General features: G+C 41.0%; 2 protein-coding genes across 10 annotated transcripts in view; one reads left to right on the forward strand and one right to left on the reverse strand.

The window, feature by feature from the left end:
- Positions 1-9,259, forward strand: part of NRPD1A (nuclear RNA polymerase D1A) — a 38,062-nt gene extending 28,803 nt beyond the window's left edge. For 2 of the 3 annotated variants that reach the window (XM_078591831.1, XM_078591833.1), the window contains 9 exons: positions 5,710-5,879; positions 5,968-6,028; positions 6,114-6,232; positions 6,610-6,752; positions 7,106-7,341; positions 7,443-7,616; positions 7,695-7,826; positions 8,406-8,581; positions 8,816-9,259. In XM_078591831.1, coding sequence (XP_078447957.1) covers positions 5,710-5,879; positions 5,968-6,028; positions 6,114-6,232; positions 6,610-6,752; positions 7,106-7,341; positions 7,443-7,616; positions 7,695-7,826; positions 8,406-8,581; positions 8,816-8,960 — 1,356 coding nt within the window. In that variant the 3' untranslated portion in view covers positions 8,961-9,259. Of the gene's footprint in view, positions 1-5,709; positions 5,880-5,967; positions 6,029-6,113; positions 6,233-6,609; positions 6,753-7,105; positions 7,342-7,442; positions 7,617-7,694; positions 7,827-8,405; positions 8,601-8,815 lie in introns of those variants that run through there. The other variant, XM_078591832.1, reaches the window with a different exon arrangement.
- On the reverse strand, positions 7,054-13,786 carry LOC144716647 (GroES-like zinc-binding alcohol dehydrogenase family protein). Of its 7 annotated transcripts, none has more exons than XR_013584958.1 (9): positions 13,459-13,786; positions 13,332-13,399; positions 13,007-13,243; positions 10,721-11,011; positions 10,464-10,651; positions 10,077-10,334; positions 9,841-9,935; positions 8,415-8,542; positions 7,054-7,318 (listed from the first exon to the last, which is right to left on the reverse strand). XR_013584958.1 is itself a non-coding variant. In XM_078591834.1 (6 exons), exons 1-6 carry the CDS (start codon positions 13,571-13,573, stop codon positions 10,142-10,144), a joined length of 1,092 nt encoding a protein of 363 aa, XP_078447960.1. In that variant the 5' UTR covers positions 13,574-13,786; the 3' UTR covers positions 10,007-10,141. The 7 variants fall into 7 exon arrangements, 1 of the variants encoding a protein (XP_078447960.1); XR_013584960.1 differs by having other exon boundaries at positions 8,415-8,549; XR_013584957.1 differs by having other exon boundaries at positions 9,841-10,005.
- Between the last annotated feature and the right edge of the window lie 8,933 nt (positions 13,787-22,719).

Consider the following 22,719-nt stretch of genomic DNA (forward strand, 5'->3'; position numbering starts at 1 on the left):
CAGCTCTTGATAATTTCTTCCCACATCTGCTTAACAGATTCCACATAGAGATAATCGTCTACATATCTGAGGCTATAGTTCTGAGAAGCCATTGATGGATAAGGGACTCTGACTTCCGCACTTTATACCTTGGATCTTCAGGGGTTATCAGATCCTCCACAAGGTGGTCTCCAAGGAATCTAGCCTCCAAAGATAATTCCACCAGCTTATGCCATTGATATGCATTAAGCCCATTGAACTCTATCTTGATATCAGGGAGCACAATCGTGACCCTGTCTCGATCTGTGAATCCTCTAGCAAGAGAGAGATAATGGAACAGAGAGGAAGGTTTCTACTGGAGAGAAGGGAGGCGCAATGTGCTCACCAGGCTTGCTCTGATACCATGTCAAACTTGCATCAGCCCTCTCTCCTCTCCAGCTGCTCTCTGCCCTGAAGCTCTGTCGGCTAGGATTTTGGCCAAAAAACACAATTCTATTGAACGGGATTAGCCTTTAAAAGGCCATACAGAGTGAGAGGGTGGGCCCCATGTCATTTAAACAAAATGGGCGACTTATATCATGTGGCCCATTTTGTAAAAGACTGTCTAACAGTCAACACTTCCTTCTCATGCTTATGGTACAATTCAATGTGGTTTTATTCTTTCGGGACAGTAACAAAGAGTGCTGTGAGATTCAGGGGATTGGGAAGCAAGAAATGTCCTTGCCTGGAAGCCAATAGGAATTATCAATTAAGGGAAAGATTAGGCGGATAACAAGCTCAAGCATGAGCCAGAATATGTCTATAGTGAGAAATGTTTCTCTGACATCTATGTCCAAACATCCTCTGATATGTACCTGACATCTAGGTAGTACTATAATCTCAACCTTATTCCCTTGTGACAATATGTACAGCTCATTCTGGGGGGACAAGGATAGGAAAAACATCTGACAACAGTGGTCAATTTTGTGGCTGGAAACAAGATGACTGTACCAGACATGCTTTCTTCTCGACAATAAGGCTAGATGGACTGCCAACAGCGGCATGATTGATGCCTGGAGACTAACAATTGAGTTCACCTCTGGCTGAACAGGGAGAACTTAAAAGATGACTAGGAACATAAATTGGTTAACTATCAACAAACATGAGGATCCAAACTGCATGCAGGTTGATTGAAGGATTCATGGCAGAAATCTGGATTACTGATGGCCATAAAAGTAAAAGGCGCACACAAATGCCACTCCCACAATGCTCCCTCTCCAGCTATGGCATGGATATCCCTCATGATCTTGGTACCTTCACACATACCCAGAGCCATGGATCAAACTTTATCTTCTGCATTGCATTTTGTTATGACCTTCCGTATTCTTCTTTCAAAAAAAAAAGAACTTCCATGTTCTACTTCTTAAAACAACTAGATTCCCAGACAGAGATCATAACCATCCTGATATGGATCTCCTGTCTCACTTTTCAAAAATAAAAAGGATCTCCTCTCTCAAACTGGACCAGCATAGGCATAATCTTTGTTCCCTTTAAGTGGCATAACCTCACTCTTTTTGAACGACCCTGTTGCAAGTGTTCCTTCAAGATGAGGCGAGATGCAATAAGCTGTCAGAAAATGAAACCCTTTAGGTCCATACATGAATAATCACATCACAGTCAATATCAGGTATTCTGTGTGCGAATTTAATCAGCTCCATTACCAGTCTCCGAAATCACCCTTTTCCACATCCAAGCTTCCATCATATATCGTTCAATCATGCATGAGGGAAAGGTCGCCAGATGTCACTGGGGCTTGAAAAATGGAGCAGAGGTCTGAGTGACCTCAGCTCCATCACATACAAATTTAATACCAGGTCTCCAGATGTCTGTACTTATCAACTTAAGAATTTTTTAGGAGGGGTGGCCCAAAAATCAATGTAGGAGCCACCATTAATCCTATTGTGCAGAAGCTCCTAAAAAATATATTCTGAATTGGGCCTCTCAAAACAAGAGTCGCAGTTCAGGTAAAACAAGCCATCTTTCTCCCTAATGTAGTCAATCTTCTTGTTTGTGATCTGATATACCAATTGTGTATAAAAGTGTGCAAATTGAATTCTTGAAAAGAACATCCAAATCGGGAATTTCAAAAGAGAGAATCGTGTCAAATCGTTGCCTCTGCATCATCACGTGGAGAATTGTTGCATGGAGACTAGGAATAGAGATGAAAAGAAAGGATAAATATCATCAGAATACAGTCTGCTAGATCTTTTCCTCCTTCTAAGGCCGCAGTTGTGCCATTGTTCTGTCGTGTGGTCGCTCTGACCTTGCTGCAATCTCCGATGCTTCAAAATGTGTTGATGATGTCCTTTCCCATTCAGATTGCCTTTAAAAGGGCTTCACACAAATGATGGCTCCACACCTGTCTCCTGTGGTGAAGTCCTCTTGAAGCACCGACAATATGTTCTTGTTTGGAAGGTATCATGACCCTATTAATAAGTATTCAGCAACCTAAATCAGCAAATAATCTGAGTAAAATAATGAGGAGCATGCATAAAGGATCTGAGGATACCCAAAGATCTCATTACATTTTTCCATTTTTAGTGAAGTAATTCACATCACATGGTTCACCGACGAGAAAATTCTGATTCCTTGAATTATCCCCCTAATCCTTCACAGGTCCCTTCTGTAATATTCCTATATTCAGCTTCAGTACTTGACTGAACCAGGATTGTACAAGAGATCGAATGTGAAAATCAACTAGTTATTGCTACCATTGGCAACCCTTCAAGAAATGGAAATCCAAATGACAAGTTTTTTTTTAAAAATATAAATCTAAATGACAAGTGACATAGAGGCAGAGTTGGATTAACTCACCCTGCTGCATGAAGTTGAAGTATCTCTTTCCTTCGCTCAAGAAGCTGTGGCTCCCTCTCCTCCAAGAAACAAAAAAAATTATGGATGTCCCTCAGCTCCAGCCATCCCCTTTCCCGTAGGTTCTGCTCCCATCTTTCACATATTTGTATCCACACGTGCAGGCTTTGAGTCACATGTAACTTGGCACCTTCTCATGCTGGTATGATAGGTTAAAGCAAGTACTGTATCATTTTTTGGTAAAACTGTCTCCAAGGAAGGCACAGTACTGTGAGGTTGACATTTGGTCAACTATGCATCTCATATTGTCATCATCCGTGTATATTTGAATTGACATTAATTTTAACAATTTCATATTCTCCTTTATTATTTCCTTGTGCTTTCTATAATCAGCTGTTGTAATACCATGTATAACCTTGAAAAGCATAAGACAGTTCTTTCCTCTTCTCTCCTCTCCATCAGCTCCCTATATCTCATTCTCAAGCAAAGATCTGAGGCATGTGACATGATGTGTAACAGTTTTCATCTTTCCAGCCTACCTACTCAAACCTTTTTATTTGGTCGTAGTTGTGATATGATATCTCTATGGATTTGGTGAGTTTTTCATCTCCATGTGGTTTTATACCAGTGTGAGAGTGTTGGATAATGTCAGCAAGATTGCAGATATGTACTGCTGAAGCACCCACTCTATGTTGAGGATGTAGTGTTAAGCTCCAAGTATGTTTTAATACCATGTGGCTTGGTCTCTATTGTTTGAGATGAGTGTTAACTTCTTTGTCAGAATATTTTGTGACTAACTACATTCTATGGGGGGGATCTCTTTCAATATGAATTTGTTGCATCCGTCACATGTATAGATCAGTCTTAAATTATACATCTGTTGCTTTGTAGGTTGTTAAACGTAGCTGGTGATCGAAGAGAGAGAGGAGAAGAACAAGAAACAAGAGAAAAAACTTTTATTTTATTGTAAAGAGTAGTACATTCCAATCCGTATACATCTTATTTATAATAGCCGTTCTAATGGCTATTTTCTAACGGCTAGTTTGACTCGTTTGTCTAGCCATTAACGAGAAATACTAGGCCCATTAGAACCCGATAATAACTTAGGAAGGCCCAATAATGCTCTGTCTTCGCTTGGGCCTATTTAATGTTTTTCCTCATGCTCGTTCAGCCCATATCTTCAACTTAGGAAGGCCCATTATATTCAACATAGGTGACAATCACTTCTTAGGGTGCACGGAACTAAGAAAACTTCATCAATATGTGCTTGATTCAGGTGGTTTGTCAAAGTGCATATTGATGGTTCAATTCTTACCAGTCGCCCGAGTTGATGAAGTTTAGAGGATGATAATGGAAACTCTGGAGAGAGACCAGGTGTCAGAGCTTCTCAAAAGAACTTTTCACATCCATTAGGATTAACCAATTTTCTGGCCAAAGACAAATTCGAATGAGCAGTACGAAGAGAGAGCTTTTGTGTATGTCAATCTTAGGCCATGCCGGATGCAAACATTGGCGGAATGGTCAGATAAAAAATTAGGTCTTTCACCTGTAATTCGATGAAAATTAACTGAACAAATTTTAATAACTTCTCAAATGGGTCCAAATAATACTCTGAGAAAGGGAACATAGAGAGAGGAATGGAAGGAGAGACGAATGAAGGGGGTGTCTGTGGTAAGATCTTCACATCGCACCTGTGGGATGCTGCTGACGAGGCAGAAAGATCATTTGTCTCGCCAAGACGGAGAGAGAGAGTTATGGAATGGAAAGGGGAGCCAGAAGCTCACAAACAATCTTGCCAGCCTTTTCCCGTACGAAACCAACTCTTTGAATGGGGAGGTTGTCCCTGACTGGGCTGGCGTTTCTCATAAACGCAGCCCGGTATTGCATCAGACCCTTCATCCCAGGAAAAATTACCTGAATGAGTTCCCACTTTCCTGCAGCACTTGCAGTTGAAGGTCAAACCAGAGAAGCTTCTTTCATTCAAGTTGTTACAAAGCACTTCCATTCTCATCTAGTGGAAGCATCTGCCTGATCCCATGGCCATGGGGGACCAAGTTTCCTGACTTTCAGCCAGAAGGATAGATGACATGATGGGGCAGGATTGATATGAAGCCCATAATTCCCCAGGCTTGCTGGCCCAACGAGTCAGCAAGACAGCCATCCTCAATACTATGCCAAGAGGAGGGACATGGGAGAATGAAGACTCAATTATGGTATTTCCTCCTTTCCATCCCATAGCATGTAGCTCCCCCTTCTTGTCTTATCTCATCTCCCTTTCACTTCAACTCCCACCCATCCACTTCTAAGGATCTTCTCTTGTATTTCTTCCAAGAATCTCCTTTATTCTCTCCGTCATCTTTCCTCTTCTCTCTACATTACTGTGCTCCTTGGACTGTTGATCAGTAAAAATAAAGAATTGACAATGAACAAGGTGCAAGGATCTCTGCGTTGATCAGAGAGTTCTTGGACTACAAGCGGAACAAGATTTAAGGATAATGGGCCCATTGCCTTAGAAAAAGGAAAGGTTATGTATTTACAAACTGGCCCACAGGTACATATTTAACTAGGAAACATAGCAATAAACCTCAGGCCGACTAGTACATTTTAGTGAATTGAAGTATTCAATTAGTTTTACTCTCTAAATCACAGATAAGACTCATGTGAAGTGCACTAAGTGTCATGCTGGATCAGAATCATTTTTTTATTTATTCCAGGTCTCTGATGCATAAGATTTGAGGAATTTGCCTGACTGTATGTTTTATTGTGTTTTGTTTATACTTGAGACGCCCTGGATGCCACAATATGCTTCTTTGATGCATCATTTATGTCTAACATTTTCTTAATGTCTTATTTCGAATGACATGTTGTTTTTGGTTGCAGAAAGCATTTGAACTAGGCCAAAAAAGGTCTACTTCGGGACAGATAATATCATTGGCGCTCTCTCATAAACTCAAAAGATGGGATTATGGTTACGAATATGCAGCTTTGAAGATTCAGCAGCACCTCAAAGGAGTCTACTTCTCTGATGTCGTTTGTAAAGTTTTAATTTTGTGAGTAATTTAGTATTTCCTGTGTTCGTCCTGGTCATGTTTCCATGACAAATACTTCATACTTATTTTGTTTTAATGTCTGTGCCAGTTATGCTGGTCAGAACGTGGAGGGAAACAGTCCATGGATTATTCATTTCCATTTGAATAAGGTTTTTGTAGTTCATGAATTTTCAAGCATTCCCCTTCTAAATAGAATATTTCTTGTGCTGACTTGTTTTGGAAACCCTTTTTCAGGAGAGGATGGCGAAACACAGATTGAGTGTGAACAAGATAGGTGATATAATTCTCAGCAAGTATAAATTATTCAAAAAGAAAACAAGCATTAAATTTCCTGTACTGCAAATATCAGGAAGGTGGATGTATCAGTAGCTGTTCCGTTAGTCTTTTCTGAATTTGGAATCCATTTTGCTTGTTATCTTCTGTTTTAATATTTGCAATATCGTAACTTGTTTTCATGTTGATCCTTATCTTCCTTTTGGAGTGGAGAGCTCTCAAACAAGTGCATCTTTTGTAAAAATCTTCTCCTACAATGTTCTCCTGAAGACTGGTGTCTTCGACTTTTCAAATATATAGCCATCTAGGAATCGTTTTGGCTTTTGACCATAATATTTAATGCATGGCTTTGTGTAGATGTAGAAGCGAATTATAGTATTTTGTGATTAGTTTTTTAAAAAGATGGTATGGCCAAACTGATCCACATTTTTGTTTTGGCTTGTGTTACTGGAAACAGATCTTGCTTGGTTGATAGTGTTAGAGAGGAGCAAACAATGGATGATTGTATCTCGATATCTGCTGAGAACTCCGTTATTCCCGTGGATCTGGATTATACTCAAAATACACTGATGCCTTTGCTTCTTCGCACCGTCATTAAGGGTATCACCTGAACTACATTATTTTTTCTTCATGTAGCTAGGGAATTTCGTCATGCCACATTGGATCATTTATCTCACTTTTTTCCTCGAATTAAATGTTTAATGCAATTAGAAAACAAGTGTTTATTTGGTACTCCCAGGATTGGCTCAGTCCTTTTATATGCATCCTTTTATTAATTTATATTTCACATTTACCTTTTGCTGATAATATTGGAAGAATAAAAACTGTTCTTACGGAGCGTGTTCTTGTTGCATTATAATCTGGTATTCCCTGTAATCAAACCACCTAGAGATTTATCACATCATACTATAAGGAAATTTGTTATTTAACTGTCAACATTGGTGTACTTACAGGATACCATGAGGTCAAGGAAGTGGACATCAAATGGGAAGATCATGTGGAATCGTCCGGACTTTATTTAAGAGTAATCATGTCAGAAAGCTGCAAACAGAAAACAGGATGGAACTTTCTTCTGCTGGCATGTCTTCCTATTATGGACTTGATTGACTGGAACCGTAGTCATCCCATCAGCATCTTTGATACGTTTACGGCTTTGGGTATTGACGCTGCATGGAGATGCTTTGTCAGAGTACGATACTTACATTAAAGTTTCTATTCTAATGCCTAAGCCACAATGCCTAGAAGAATACTACTTATTTCATTCATAGATTAAGATGAACTCCCACACAGGATTTGAAAGCTGCAACAGTAAAGATCGGAAAACAAATCCAAGATGAACACTTGCATCTGGTTGCAGACAGCCTTAGTGCAACTGGGGAATTCCATTCATTGACTGGTCGGGGGCTGAAGCTACAGAGGGAACAACAGTCTATTAATAGCCCTTTATTGCATGGATTCTTTTCTGTGGGTATCTAAAGCTGTTAAGGTTATTATGCTGCTAAATTTTCCATCTATTGACAGAAATCTTAATCAACCATGCAGACCCCAGCGAAGAATTTCATTAACGCTGCCAAGAAAGGAGAAGAGGACCGGCTTCTTGGGGCTGTGGAAGCCATGGCCTGGGGAAAAGAAGCCTCCTTTGGATCCAATGGGCCTTTTAAGCTCCTATGGAAGGTACTTTTTTCTGCTCTTTTGACCCTGCTTCGTCTTCTTATAAAGAAACTACTCTTCAGCAGAAAAAATGGAGGAAACAACCGTCTAAATGATCTTTTTTTTCCTTGATTCTTCTTCGATTCAACAGAATCTACCTCTGGTATTCCTTAACTTTACTGAAGTTGCATTCTTCGTTAGGATTTCTGTCTGAGCTGGAGATTTTTAGTCGTAGGGTGGTGTACAATAAAAAATTTACTGTCATCATCATTATCATACATAGAGGGCTGGGAGGAGCGATGATGATGATGATGATGATGATGATGATGATGATGAAGAAATCATAACCAACAGCTGGATGACAGGGTTAGCGACGATGATGAATCTTCAGAACTGGATAAGGATGACGATAAACCATCAAACTACACTTGCAAACTATGATGAATTCATCACTGTCATCGTCATGCCCAACACTGATGGACAACGATGGTCATCGTCATAGTCCACTCATCCTGGTCATCATTGATGCAGAATCCTACCCATGTTCCATGGGCTTGATCCTGAAATTCATTCTAATGTCATGGTTTTTTTCTCTTTTCTCAGGAGCCGAACCTCGATGCTCAGGGCAATGTCTATCAAATGCTGAAGCAAACTTGTGCTAGTACTCCAAAGGCATCCGCAAATTATCATGAACGAGCTCCAACTGGTGAATATTCAGGCCATGGCGTTGCTCCAGAGCCCTACAATCTTAAAGCATCATTGCGGAAGATTTTGCACAAGTAACCTTCTCCTTCCTAAACTTTTCATCTATCTATGCTTAAATTGCGCTACAAAGATAGTTCAAAAAAAAAAAAATTGCGCTACAAAAATTCTGTTGGTAACTAATCCGATGATCTTCTCAATTTATCTACCAGGGTTCATTATGTCCTTAAGCCATCCAAAACTATTGTAAGATAGAGTTATTCAAAACTATTGTATGCATGTGAATTTGACTTGGAAACTAATTTCTTAAGGTACCCCAAGGGCGCTTATCTCAAAGGAAATGATAAAACCCTTGTGACTGAGACGCTTGCATTCCATCCAAGAGCTGATGCAAAAATTGGGGTTGGACTCAGAGAAATTAAGGTACGCCTCTATACCTTTCTTGGATTAATATAAGTTTTTCTAATTTTGATGAACTTTTGTGCTGCTCCTCGATCATTTTTTAGCTCAGTCTCAATCTCCATCTCTTACTCGCTCTCAATCACGATTTCATCTCTATTTCTCTCTCAATCGCAATATCCATCTTAATTACTATCTCTACCGAGATAGTAATTAATTAATTAATTACTATCTCTATTAAGGCTGTCTTCTCAATTAATTACTATCTCCACCTGTTTTCAAAAAAAAAATACTATCTCTACCAACATCTATGTCTAAATTTACGTCTGTCTCCGCGAAAATTTCTATCTTTATCTTTCCATCTTTGTATCTCCATCTCCAACTTATATCTCTATCTTTTTTTTTAATCTCCATCGCCATCCCAATCCGCATTCCCATTCTCGTCTCCATCATCATTGCCGTGTCCGTATCCACATCCATCCTCGTCAACTCCATCTGCATCTGTATCTCTCTCTCTTTGGGATTAATAACACCAGATCTTAATAACCACAGTTCTGACACATTTAGCCTCTCTCTTTGAGGACAGACTCGACTCCATCCCTATCTATCTACTTCTATCTCTATCTCCTCTCCTGTATATTTCCACTACTACCACCATTCCCATCTCTATCTCCATCGCCATATCAATCCACTTCCCCAACTCCATCTTCATCGCCATCTCCATCTCAATCTCCATATCCCCATCCATCTTCACCGTCAACTCCATCTTCATCGCCATCTCCATCTCAATCTCCATATCCCCATCCATCTTCACCGTCAACTCCATCTGCATCTGTATCTCTATCTCCTTTGGATTAGTACGACTCAATCTTAATAACCACAGCTCTGACATAGGAGCTATTACTAGTATTAGAAAAAAAAAATATAATTAGCTTACCTCTCTCTCTGGGGACAGATTGGACACAAGCCACAATTCCCACTGTCCCGCTGCTTCATCTTGGAGAGGACAGATGGAACTTTCGACGACTTCTCCTACATGAAATGCGTCAATGGCGCCTTTGAGAGGCACTCTAATCCATCTCCAGCCTCAGTTAAACCTCCACTTAAGCAAGACAATAATAAACCCATTGACCAGCTGTCCAAACAGAAACGACCAAAAGCCATGTAACTTACCCAGTTTACCCTCAGGTTTTGACCCCTCTTGACTCTGTTTTTGCTGGAAAGTTCAATATAGAGCTTCAAAGGTTGAACATGACTTTGATGGTGTTGCCGCCACGGGCGCTGACGTCGAAGGCCTCTTCCACCTCGCGCTGGGAGAAGCCGTACCGGTGCGTGATCAGCGGCTTCACGTCGATCTTCCCCGTCCGCAGAAACTCCAGGCACAGCGGCCACGTATTCTTGTACCGGAACACTCCCACCACGTCCACCTCCCTGGCACGAAGCAATCACATGGGTGATGACCGTATTGGACGGATGAATCGGGCCGAACGGGCCTTCCGTTCCGTTCCGCTTTCTAAGGTCAGGACAGATGACTGATGACTGACCGGGTTCGGTGCTTACCTTGCTGCAGCGGGAGTAAGCGGGAGGGTCATCTCATTGTGACCCATCCCAACCAGGCAGACTCTGCCGCCGGCGCGAGCTGCGCTGAGGGCTGTGTTCATCGTTTTGGTGAACCCTGCACAGTCAAAGACGACGTCGGCTTCCCCTCCCATGGCAAGGTGTATGCGGGCCACCTCTTCGTCCACGTCCTGAGCAGAGCAAGAATGATCAGTGAATTGGGAGAGCAGAAGAGAGCAGGCGAGGCGAGGGGCCCGAACCTCGACGCGAGGGGAGACGACGACGACTGCGTCGGCGGCAAGGGACTTGGCTACAGAGAGACGGTGGGCATCGATGTCAGCCACAACAATCTTCGGGGCTCCAAAGGCGCGGGCGGCGAGTGCAGTGACGAGGCCGATCGGGCCGGCGCCCATCACTAGCACCGTCGTCTCGGGCCCGATCTCTGCCCGGCGGCAGGCATGCACCCCGACGCTCAGCGGCTCACACATCGCACCCTCCTCTAAGCTCACGTTATCGGGCAGCTTGAAGCAGAGATCCGCCGGGTGAACCACCTGGTAAATATGATCTCAGCCGTTGACCCAGTACCGAGCTTTTTGTGTTTAGATGGTTGATGACTACATCGACGAGTCAACACATTTAGTGCTCTTGACGTCAACATGTCTGTCAATGCCAACAGTCAACGGTTGATGGCATCGACATTGTCGGGGGACGAGATATGTCATCTGTCCTCCAGCATCACCAACAATAGGACAGATTGCAAAGTAAACATGTTAACCTAATGGAATCCATCCTCACTACGTCATCCGTCATCCGTCCTACAGTATCACACTATCACCTACAGTTTGGACAGATGACAAAGCGTATGGTTGGCACCATGGCACCCCTCCCGTTCCCCGTCATCTGTCATCCAGCATAACCTGCAGAAAGACGGATGACGAAGTGTCCGTTGACGTATCGGGTCTTTGACGCAATGGTTTCGGATGAAAACCATCCTGAACCATCCAGCTTCCCTGTCCTGGACGATCACACACTATACGCCTGTCATTGAATGGATGACATACGTCCCGTCCCCACATCATGCACCCTCATACTCGGATGGACGACGAAGTGCATGGTGGACGAAGCGCCACATGCCCCTGCATCCCGTCATCCGTCCTCCAGATCCCCTCTGATGTAACAGATGACGAAGTGCACGGTTGACGCAATGTCACAAGCCCTGTCAGTCCGTCATCCGTCCTCCAACAGATCCCATCACCCATGGGCAACTATATATGGTTGACGTGACGCCATGCGCCCTGTCCACCGTCATCCGTTCGAGAACCATAATTCTGGAAGATCTACGCACAGAGAGAGGTAGAAAGGTTAAGATAAAGAGAGAGAAATAGAGATAGAAAGATTAAGATTTAGAGAGAGAAATAGGGATACAAAGATAAAGACAGAGAGATTGAGATAGGGAGATACAAAGATTAAGATAAAGAGAGATTGAGATAGAGAGATACAAAGATTAAGATAAAAGAGAGAATGAGATAGAGAGATACAAAGAATAAGAAAAAGAGAGATAGAGATAGAGAGATACAAAGAAGATGAATAGAGATAGAGATAGAGAGATACAAAGATTAAGATAAATAGAGATAGAGATAAAGAGATACAAAGATTAAGATTAATAGAGATAGAGATAGAGAGATACAAAGATTAAGATAAAGTAAGACATATACAAAGATAGATAGAGATAAAGAGATACAAAGATTAAGATAAAGAGATATAGAGAGATACAAAGATTAAGGTAAAGAGATATAGAGAGATACAGAGATTAAGGTAAAGAGATATAGAGAGATACAAAGATTAAGGTAAAGAGAGATGGAAAGATTAAGATAAAGGGAGATAGAGAGATACAAAGATTAACATAAAGAGAGATAAAGATAGACAGAAAGAGAGATAGATATAGAGAGAGATGGAAAGATTAAGCTAAAGAGAGATATAGATAGCGAGATGGAAAGATTAAGATAATGAGAGATAGAGATACAAAGATTAATATAAAGAGAGATAGAGAGAGATGGAAAGATTAAGATATATATATATAGAGAGAGAGAGAGATCAAGATAAAGAAATAGAAAGATTAAGATAGAGAGAAAAGTAGAGTTTTATTTATATAAATAGGGAAAGAGAAAGAGAGATAAATATATACATATAAACAGAGAGAGAAAGAGATAGATTGAGAGAAATATAAATACGGAGAAATAGAAAGAGATATATATATATATAAATAGAGAGAGTCAGAGAAATATAAAAGTACAGAGAGATAGAGAAAGATATATAAATAGAGAGGGATAGAGATAAATATATATTTACAGAGACATATAGAGATATATAAATAGGGAGAGACAGAGAGAGATATACAAATACAGACAGATAGAGACAGAGATATATGTATTAAAACACATAGACAGATAGATGGAGATATATATATAAAAACAGAGAGACATAGACAGAGAGAGTAGTAGAGTAGCACAGTGGAAGAGAGAAGAGTAGAATAGCGAGGAGTAGACCTGGTTGGCGAGGGATCCATGGACGGGAGGAGTGGCGAAGAACTTCATGTCGGGGCAGAGATTGTACCGCCCTCCCTTGCAGTGATTGCACCGCCAGCAGCTGATCCCCGGCTCCAACGCCACCCGATCCCCCGCCATTAACGATCTCACCTCCTCCCCCACCTCCTCCACCACCCCCGCGCACTCGTGCCCTATCACCATCGGTTCCTTCACCACGAACCCCGCGCACCTCAGCGTCTGCCCCCCCCCCCCAATCCCCCCCAATTCAACCCCAATTCCATATCAGATCCGAATTCCAGCAAGAAATTGAAGTTATTGGGCGTACCTTGAGGTAGTGGACGTCGCTGCCGCAGATCCCGACGGCCTTCATCCGAACCCTAACGTCGTGCGGGCCTGCGAGAGGGGTTTGAGAGAGGGGTTTTGGGAAGGAGGAAGGGGGGAAGGGGGGGTACCGAGGGGAGGGAGGTCGAAGGGGAGGATCTGGAGGTCGTTGACGCCCATGAGCCAGGCGGCCATGTTCCTCTCGGGTTGGATTGATGGGGCTTCTCCATCGCCGCCCTTGCCCATGTCGATCTGGAGAGGAGATTGGGAGATTTTCTTCGCGAGGAGAGTGCAGAGTGGGTTGATTGATCGATCTGGAGAGGAGATTGGGAGATTTTCTTCGTGAGGAGAGTGCAGAGTGGGTTGATTGATCGATCTGGAGAGGAGATTGGGAGATTTTCTTCGCGAGGAGAGTGCAGAGTGGGTTGACTGATCGATCTGTCGCTGCTCGGGAGGAATCGGATATGGACATATAATAGTGGTGTGGCCACGTCGTCGGCCTAATCTCTAACGTTCCTTTTTTTTTTCCTTCTGACATGTCATTGTTTGGGCCTGTTGGATCATGTCAGATATGCCGGCCCAATATACTCTCTCTCTCTCTCTCTCTCTTTCTCTCTCACTCACTCAAGCACACACTCCCTCTCTCTTTATCTCTTTTTCTCTCTCTTTCAGTTTCTCTCTCTCTCTCTCTTTCTCTCTCACTCACTCAAGCACACACTCCCTCTCTCCTTATCTCTTTTTCTCTCTCTTTCAGTTTCTCTCTCTCTCTCTTTCTCTCTCACTCACTCAAGCACACACTCCCTCTCTCCTTATCTCTTTTTCTCTCTCTTTCAGTTTCTCTCTCTCTCTCTCTCTCTCTCTCTCTCTCACGCACACTCTCCCTCTCTCCTTATCTCTTTCTCTCTCTCTCTCCCTCTCTCTCTCTCTCTCTTTCTCTCTCACTCACTCAAGCACACACTCCCTCTCTCCTTATCTCTTTTTCTCTCTCTTTCAGTTTCTCTCTCTCTCTTTCTCTCTCACTCACTCAAGCACACACTCCCTCTCTCCTTATCTCTTTTTCTCTCTCTTTCAGTTTCTCTCTCTCTCTTTCTCTCTCACTCACTCAAGCACACACTCCCTCTCTCCTTATCTCTTTTTCTCGTTCTTTCAGTTTCTCTCTCTCTCTCTCTCTCTCTTTCAGTTTCTCTCTCTCTCTCTCTCTCTCTCTCTCTCTCTTTCAGTTTCACTCACTCAAGAACACACTTCCTCTCTCCTTATCTCTTTTTCTATCTCTGTCAGTTTCTTTCTCTCTCTCTCTCTCTCTCTCTTTCTCTCTCACTCACTCAAGCACACACTCTCTCTCTCCTTATCTCTTTTTCTCTCTCTTTCAGTTTCACTCAATCACACACTCTCTCTCGCTCTCTTTCAGTTTCAAACACTCTGTCCTCTTTTCCAGTTTCACTCTTTCTCTCTCTCTCAAATACACACTCTCTCTCTCCTTTTGCTCTTTTTTTTCTCTCTCGTTCAGTTTCACTCACTCACTTTCACCCTTCTTTTTGAATTTCCCTCACTCTGTTCTCTCTTTCTCTCTCTCACGCCCACTCTCTCTCTCTTTCAGATTCACTCATTCCCTCTCTCTCTCCTCAGCTCTTTCTCTCTCTCTCTCTCATATCTCTTTATATCTCTCTTTCTCTTTATCTCTCTCTTTCTTTCTTTGTCTCTCTCTCTCTCTCTTTATCTCTCTCTTTCCTTCTTTGTCTCTTTCTTTCCCTCTCTCTCTCTCTTCCTCTTTATCTCTTTCTCTCTCTCTCCTTATCCTTTTTCTATGGTTATCTCTTTCTCTCTCTATATATCATTTTTTCTCTTACTCTTCATCTCTTTATCTCTCTTTTTATCTTTTTCTTTCTCTTTCTCTTTATCTATTTCTCTCTCTTTATCTTTCTCTCTCTCTCTCTCTCTCTCTCTCTCTCTCCCTCTCTCTTTATCTTTTGCATTTTCCGGATGCATCTTTTTTTTCTCTCTCTCTCACACTCTCTTTATCTCTTTCTCTCTCTCTCCCACTCTTTATCTCTTTTCTCCCTTTCTCAACTTCACTCACTCACTCTCTCTCTCTCACACACTCTCTCTCTCTCACTCTCTCTCTTTCATTTCAGTTTCACTATTCATTCTCTCTCGCTCCCTCTTTCTTTCAGCCTCATCTCTGTCTCCCTCAGTTTCATTCATTCACTCTCTCTCTCCCTCTTTATCTCTGTTTTTTTTAGCAAAAAACACAGTGCCGGTTATGGCCAACCCTGTGGTTGTGCCCGTAGTCTGATCCAGTCGTGCCTTGGATGCCACTCAAGGGGATTTTATATATAAAGTGGGGTGTTTATCATTGTTTATAGGCGTGGAGCGAACATAAATATCCCAATTATACTCAGATCCTACTCGTCCATGCCAATGTGCATGAAAGGAAAAGATTTATAAATGATACCTAGCAGGAGCTCGAAGAAGTTCGCGAGTGCCGACCTCACCCGTCCGTGCTCCCTCCGAGTGAAAGTGGGGGCAGAGAGTGCGGTGACCGTGGAGCAGCTACGATGGTGGAAGTGTGGGCTGTCCACCCCGCCGTTGTGAAAGTCGTCCGATCAGGCGAAAGGTTGGGCGCGCCCACCTCTTTATCTCTGTTCATTTAATCTCTCTCGCTCTCTTTTTCCTTCAGCCTCATCTCTCTCTCCCTCAGTTTCACTCACTCACTCTCTCTTTCCCTCTTTATCTATGTTCATTTAATCTCTCTCACTCCCCCTCTCTTTCAGTTTCACACACGCCCTGTATTTGTCTCGATCTAGTAAAAATTAACCAGTAACGGTGATATGTTTTGAATGGTTTTTACTGACAATCTTTTGTTCTGTTAAAGCTATTTCAGGTCTTTAAAACAAGGAAAAAATCTTATATAAAATACTTTCTCTAAGTTCCACTTTGCAGTAACTTAAGAAGTGCATCTCATTAACATTTAACCCAAAGATGACCATAATAATTTATCTCCTTTTTTCATCCTTAGGATGTATCCCTGTTCCTCCTTTCTTCCGTCATCAAGGTCATCTGCTACTTTACTCTTTTGAGTGATATGATTATTTGTATAAGGGTGCCTTACACCATATGTACTCCACTTTTTTCATACACAAGTTTTTTTTGGTAATCTCTTTTGGCATACCATAATTTGGGTGAGGCCCTATTGGACTACATTGTCAATGTATCAGATAGGACGCCATAATTCTATCTCTTCTTTCTCTCCCTTTCTATATAGGAAATGGATATTTATGGTAATATTTATTTTCTTATTTTTTTGGAAAATATACATAGCGTAAAACTTGATTGACTTATTCCATATTTTCAAGAATATATATATATATATAGATGTGTTTTTTAGTTTTTAATTTAGTATAATTAAAATTTAGGTCCCATCATACCATTACTAGTACTCTATTTTCTATATTGCGCTTTTTTCCCATGCCATTTTGGAAAATCAACACATAAATTTTGTTTAATCTTGGCTGCATAACGGCTTAAAAATAGTTATTCAAGTTCAGGAGAATAAACTGTTGAGGTAAGCTCAAAGATATATATTTCAAGTTCTGATGGTCCACGTGGAACCTGCCATATTTTCCCTTGAATTGATTCACTAGGGATGGAAGATGGATAATGAATGATGGTTATCAAACAAAGGGACGTGAGTAAAGGACTGTATGTTCAGTCCATCCATATTTTGCCTCAACTGCCTTCCCTTCGCATTTTTTCACCATCGCTTCTCATTCATCAATCCCATTCAAGTATTTACCAATGGCAAGTAGTGGTCAAGACAAGATCATCTACCATTGGTATAGGATCATATTGACTCAAGGAAGATGATGGAGACAATGCCCTAGCCAGATTAGTGAGGATATTAGAGAATATGTTCTCCGATGATCCCTATTGCACATCACTACTAACCAAATGATGGATTATGATTTGACGATTAGCCATACCGTAATTCGTATAGGAGTCTCATGCGGACAAAGGATAATACATGTACGTTAAACGATGAAAACAAAGTTCAATAAGAGAGTTCAAAGACTACTCTATTTGTTCTAGAGCACACGAGTGAAGGTGTAGATTTAGGCATACTCCACGAGCTAGAAATTTCACCTATCGATTGGGTTTTTTGATGCTTGATTAATTAATCTATATGTTGATGTAGTTAATTAATAAGGTAGGTCTATAAATGCGATTGGACTTTAAGGTATCCAGATAGAATATCACTATCTGGCCTCATTAATATAATGATTATGGCCGGTCCCGTAGCCATTAGTGTGGAGATAGTGGGTGCAACTTAATGGAAAGAGTTTGTTAAATTGGTTTGTACGAATCCCTAAATGGTATTATACAAAAATGTCAATCAGGGTGATTCACGTCATGGTTGTGGTAGTAGTCCTTAGACTTGAGACACCAAAGATGTCTTGTGGATGGGCAATAATATTTTGAAATAACCAATCAGTCTCTAATCATGGATTCTAATTAGTCTTAGTTCAGGTGCATCAATAAGTTCACGAAGAAGATTGAATGGTCAAAATGGGATCCTCCACCCTCGGTTTAAGAGGAGACAACTCAAGGAAGATGATGCAATGAAGTCCTAGGCCAAGGTAACACAATATTGAAGAAGAGTCCTCTAATGATTTTTGAACACATTAGTAATGTCTAGGATGACCGATTAAGGTTTGATAGTTGTGCATAACCTAATTCGTTCTAGGAGCGTCAAGTGGTTGATGGACTTTACGTACACTATAATTGATGATAAAGATGTTCCATAAGTGATTCGATATACAATCATTCATATACACACTCCTTTGTATTATATAAAGCACATGGTATAGCTTGTCACCCCATGGATTGAAGACTCAACCTATCAATTGTTTTAAATCAATCTGACATTAATTAATTTATATGATGATAAAATAATTAATTTGGAAGGCCAATAAATGTTATTGGGCCTCTAGAGTTGTTAACTAGACTAATACATGGGTCTAGAAGGTCACATGCAAATGGTCTTTTGAACATTAGAAGAAAATACTAAAATTTTGGGGGGTTTTAATGAAAAATACTTATTTAGTATAAATAGGGTAAGGATTTGAACAAAATTCACTGATACTAAAATTGTTCATGGGCCTTCCCTTTATTCTCCCTTCTCCCCATAGTTCCTCTCCATTCCTGATGCAATCGGGACAACATAACGACGATGATAGAGGGCTTGATGTGGCGACGATTGTGTGGATACATCTTGAGGTTGCATACATGAGCAGCTTGACTCGTCTTGCTCAAGGATCCAAGAAATCATGGATGTGATCCCTAGAAAGGTGATTCATTTCATATTTTGTTGATGTCATAACGATTCCTTTTAACTCTTTTGATGCAAATTGATTTAAGTTTTCATCCAGATTAAGGCCTCCATAAACCAACACATGTCCCACCCACCTTTCTTCTTTCTTTACATTTTCCAATCATTCCACAAGTCTTGGATGGTGAGAAGATTTACAAAATCTTCAAGAAAAAGTGTTGAAGAAGGAGAGGAGATCCAACAACCTTCTAGTTGCATGGATACCGCTGGAGGCTGAGGAATTGATTGAGTTGAAAAATTCTTTTAGGAAGGAAGTCATGGGTGAAAAAAGTTCCCAAAATTTGCTAATTACATTACATGTTTTAGAGATCATTTATGAACTGATCTCATGCTTCTGCTCGTTGAGATTCATTTCATGCATCAAAAGCGTAGGCCCACAACCCAATATTCACCTCCCTATGTTGGGATAGTATCAGTAGCCTTTTCGGATGAATGACAGATGATGCTTTCAGACACATGAAATGGGACTAAATGAACTTTTGTTCATTCATCTGTCCACAACATTTCATTTCAATCATTACATCATCTGTCCATGTTTTGTCATCATCAAAACTTGATCATCAGTCCCGTTCCATCATTCGTCTTGTGCAGAAAATAGAACTCATGATGGACAAATGGATGACAAAGTAGACTATATGTGTATAGAGAGGCTGAATGGAGAGATAAAGAGAGATAGAAAGAGATTGCAAGGAGAGAGAGAAAGAAACTCAAAAAAGAGTGCTAGCTAGAGTGTGAGTGTCGAGTAAAAAGGAGAGAGAAAATTAGAAAGCGCACTAGAGAGAGAGAGAGAGCAAAAAAGAGAAAGAGAGAGACAGGGAGCAAAAAGAAAGAAAATCAACGAACAAAAGAGAGAAACTGTGCAAGAGAGAGAGAGCAGGTGTGAGGAGACAGAGAAAGTAAAAAAACAAGTGCGAGAGCGAGTGAGTGGGATGAGCATCTGCGAGATAAAGAGAGAGAGGATGAAAGAGAAGAAGAAATAGAGCAAATGAGAGGTAGAGAGAGAAAGAGAGCGACAACAACAGAAAAAGAGCGAGCAACCAGAGAGCGTGCAAGACAGAGAGAAAGAGAGAGATAAAGTGTTTGATAGTGAGAGAGAGGTAGCGAGAGAGTGAGAAAGTGTTTGATAGTGAGAGAGAGAGAGAGAGAAAGTATTTGATAGTGAGAGAGAGGTAGAGAGAGAAACAACAAGAGGGAGTGATAAGAGAGAACGAGAGAGAATGATTGAGAGTGATAGAAAGGGAAAACAAGCAATCAAGAGGGAGAGTATAGGTAGACGTAGAGAGAGTGAAATCAAGATAAACAGGGAGGGAGAAAAAAAAGAGATAGATGGGAAGAGAGAGAGAGAGCGAGAAAGAGATGGAGAGAGAGTGTGTGAGAGAGATAATTATCATATGTCTTCTTCCTCATCCGCGTTCATGATGAACATCATCCCCGTTGTCGGTCACAATTATTGTCTCCATCAATGATAACCATCGTACCATCATTCATGGTCTTCATCTTTGTCCTTGATGGTCATCATCCGCCTTGTTGACAGTTGTCATCCCCCTCGTCATGGTCATCGTCGCATTGGTGGCGGTCATCATCCTTGTCAATTGCAGTGGTTGTCCAGTTGCCGGTCATCGTGTCATCATCGTTCCCATTGTTCTTCTCCTCGTCTATGTCATAATCAGTCATCATCCTCTCACTATTGGTCGTCATCCCCATCATCATCATCATTTTTTGTGTCTTCCTCAGTCATCGTCCCCATCATTGTTGGTTGTCTTCCTCAGTCATCAATTTTTGTCATCCCCATTGTCATTGGTCATCCTCCCGTCATCATCACAACTCCGACATTGTCATCGATAGTTATCGCCCTATCATTAGAGGTCATTTGCATCCTCAGCGGTCATTGACTGCATCCTCAACATTCATCCTCCCCATCGCTCATGTTAGTTGGTTCTGTAGGTGGTGGTCATGGTCTGTGTTATCGATGGTCATCATCCCCATTGTTCATGCTAGCCATTCCCACCAGTGATGGTTGTCATGTGCGTCATTGATGGCCATCATCCCCGTCATCTATGGTCATCATCTACATTGTCAGAGGTCGTCGTCCCTACTGTTGACTCTTGTCGTACTCTGATCGTCATTAGCATCATGGGCAATCCTAATCCGCATGATCATCTGTTTCCATCTACATCATATACGGTCATTGTCCCCTTTGTCCACAGTTGTCGTCCCCAGCTTTTCTGTCTATGAAGGTACTTTATTATTATATTTTTATTTTTATATATTATTTCACATTTCTAGTAGCCTGAATATCATCAGGCATCATTGTCATATATTACGTCATTTTTTCCATCAGTCATCCATCACATGTGACATATAATTGAAGATCATTCGCTCAGTCATCTGTCCATTTCTTTGGACAATGACCGAGGATGAATTTGAAAAGCAGATGACAGTTTGTCATCTGTCCAATCCCCCCCCCCCCCCACATCACAGGAATGCAGGAAATGGGTGCTTGACTTGTCAACGATTAGAAAGAGAGGGACGTGCATGGGAAACAAAAGCCACATCCCCCTTTATCTCTCTTGTAAGTTTCTTTCATGAATGGGCCTTTTTTTAGCCAATTCCTTGCCCTATGTAGAAGCGTTTGATTCTCTTTCAAACTCAAAGGCGACCTACAATCTCAAGGAGTTTTACTGCTATGGTGAAAGAGATTTTTCTCTATTAATCTATTGGTTTTTATTCCATCTCTCCATTCTCCATCTATTCCTGGTTTATTATTCATTCCATTTTTTATTCTCTATTAATTCTTCCCTTGCCTTTGGAGTTCTTGGAGAAACTTCTCTGTATCTGCATGTGACAAGCATACATCCAATGCATTAGACAAAGGACACTGACATCATACTGGTGTCTATAGTACTTATTTATTATATTATCATATTATATGGATTGGTATATTGTGCATTTACTCTAGCATCTCAGGGTTTCTTTCAGCACATCCCCTCTTTACCGAGACACCCATTTCCCATTTCTGATGTCGCTGCTACCTCAGGTATCCACTTGATCACTTGACAACCTCTTTCTTTCCCCCTCTCTAAACCTATTGCTCACCCTCTCTGTTTCCCTCTCACTCTTCCTCTGCATCCACTCTGATATTTTTCCCTCACATTGTTCCTGTCCATCCACCCTACTCTCTATCCCTCTCACTCTTCCTCATTCCCAATTCTCTATCTTTCTCTCTCTCTTTCTGTCTCCCAAATCTAATCTCTATCTTCCATTCTTGATTCCTGGTAGTGTCCTTCTGTTATTTTTCATTAGAAATTTTTTTAACTAATTAATCAATCCATAAATTTGGTTCCGCTAACACTTACCTTGATCATTCCACCTCTTCTAGCATTTGTGTTTCTTCCATGTTAGTTGAGAGTGGCATAGTAGGCATCGTTCTCTGCAAGGGTTTCTAGAATCTCGATGGATTCATCTAGATATTTACGCATAAACGTAACTCCATTAGCCACAGTGATCGTCTTACGATCTTGGTCTCTTAACCTTGCATAAAATGTTTGGAAAATCTCCCATTATTCTATGCCATGATGTGGACATTTTCGTGTTAATCCCCTTAATTTCGCGCATGCATCTATGAAGGATTCATATGGTTCTCCTATATGTATTAGTTTTTCAATGGAATAATATTTTTTCAAGAATGCAATATCCCTTTATTTCCAACTATTTAAACTCACAGATAAATAAGTAAACCAACTACTGAGCTTTATCATGAAGGCTGAATGGAAATAATCTCATTTTAATTGCACATTACTGACGTTGCGCAAAATGAAAATTTTGACAAATGAGAGGGAATTCTTTTAAATGTTTATAAGGTTCCTCTTGGGATAAACCGTGAAACATGGGAAGAGATTGAATCATATGATGATCTATCTTAAAATTTGACCCTTCAGCAAACAAACCGTTAATTTTGATTAGTTGTTCATACCCTAGAGGCTTGGAATATTCATTTAATCTTTGT

Source organism: Wolffia australiana, chromosome 2 (genome assembly GCF_029677425.1).
Source record: "Wolffia australiana isolate 7733 chromosome 2, ASM2967742v1".
NCBI classification, from domain to species: domain Eukaryota; kingdom Viridiplantae; phylum Streptophyta; class Magnoliopsida; order Alismatales; family Araceae; genus Wolffia; species Wolffia australiana.

What these genes read in the sequence shown, in the direction of transcription:
- LOC144716647 (XM_078591834.1), bottom strand. Translation starts at nt 13,573, where the DNA reads ATGGGCAAGGGCGGCGATGGAGAAGCCCCATCAATCCAACCCGAGAGG. An exon ending in ATGGATCCCTCGCCAACCAG is followed by an intron (nt 11,012 to 13,006) that starts GTCTACTCCTCG and finishes CATATTTACCAG; the next exon opens with GTGGTTCACCCGGCGGATCT. An exon ending in TCGTCTCCCCTCGCGTCGAG is followed by an intron (nt 10,652 to 10,720) that starts GTTCGGGCCCCT and finishes TGCTCTGCTCAG; the next exon opens with GACGTGGACGAAGAGGTGGC.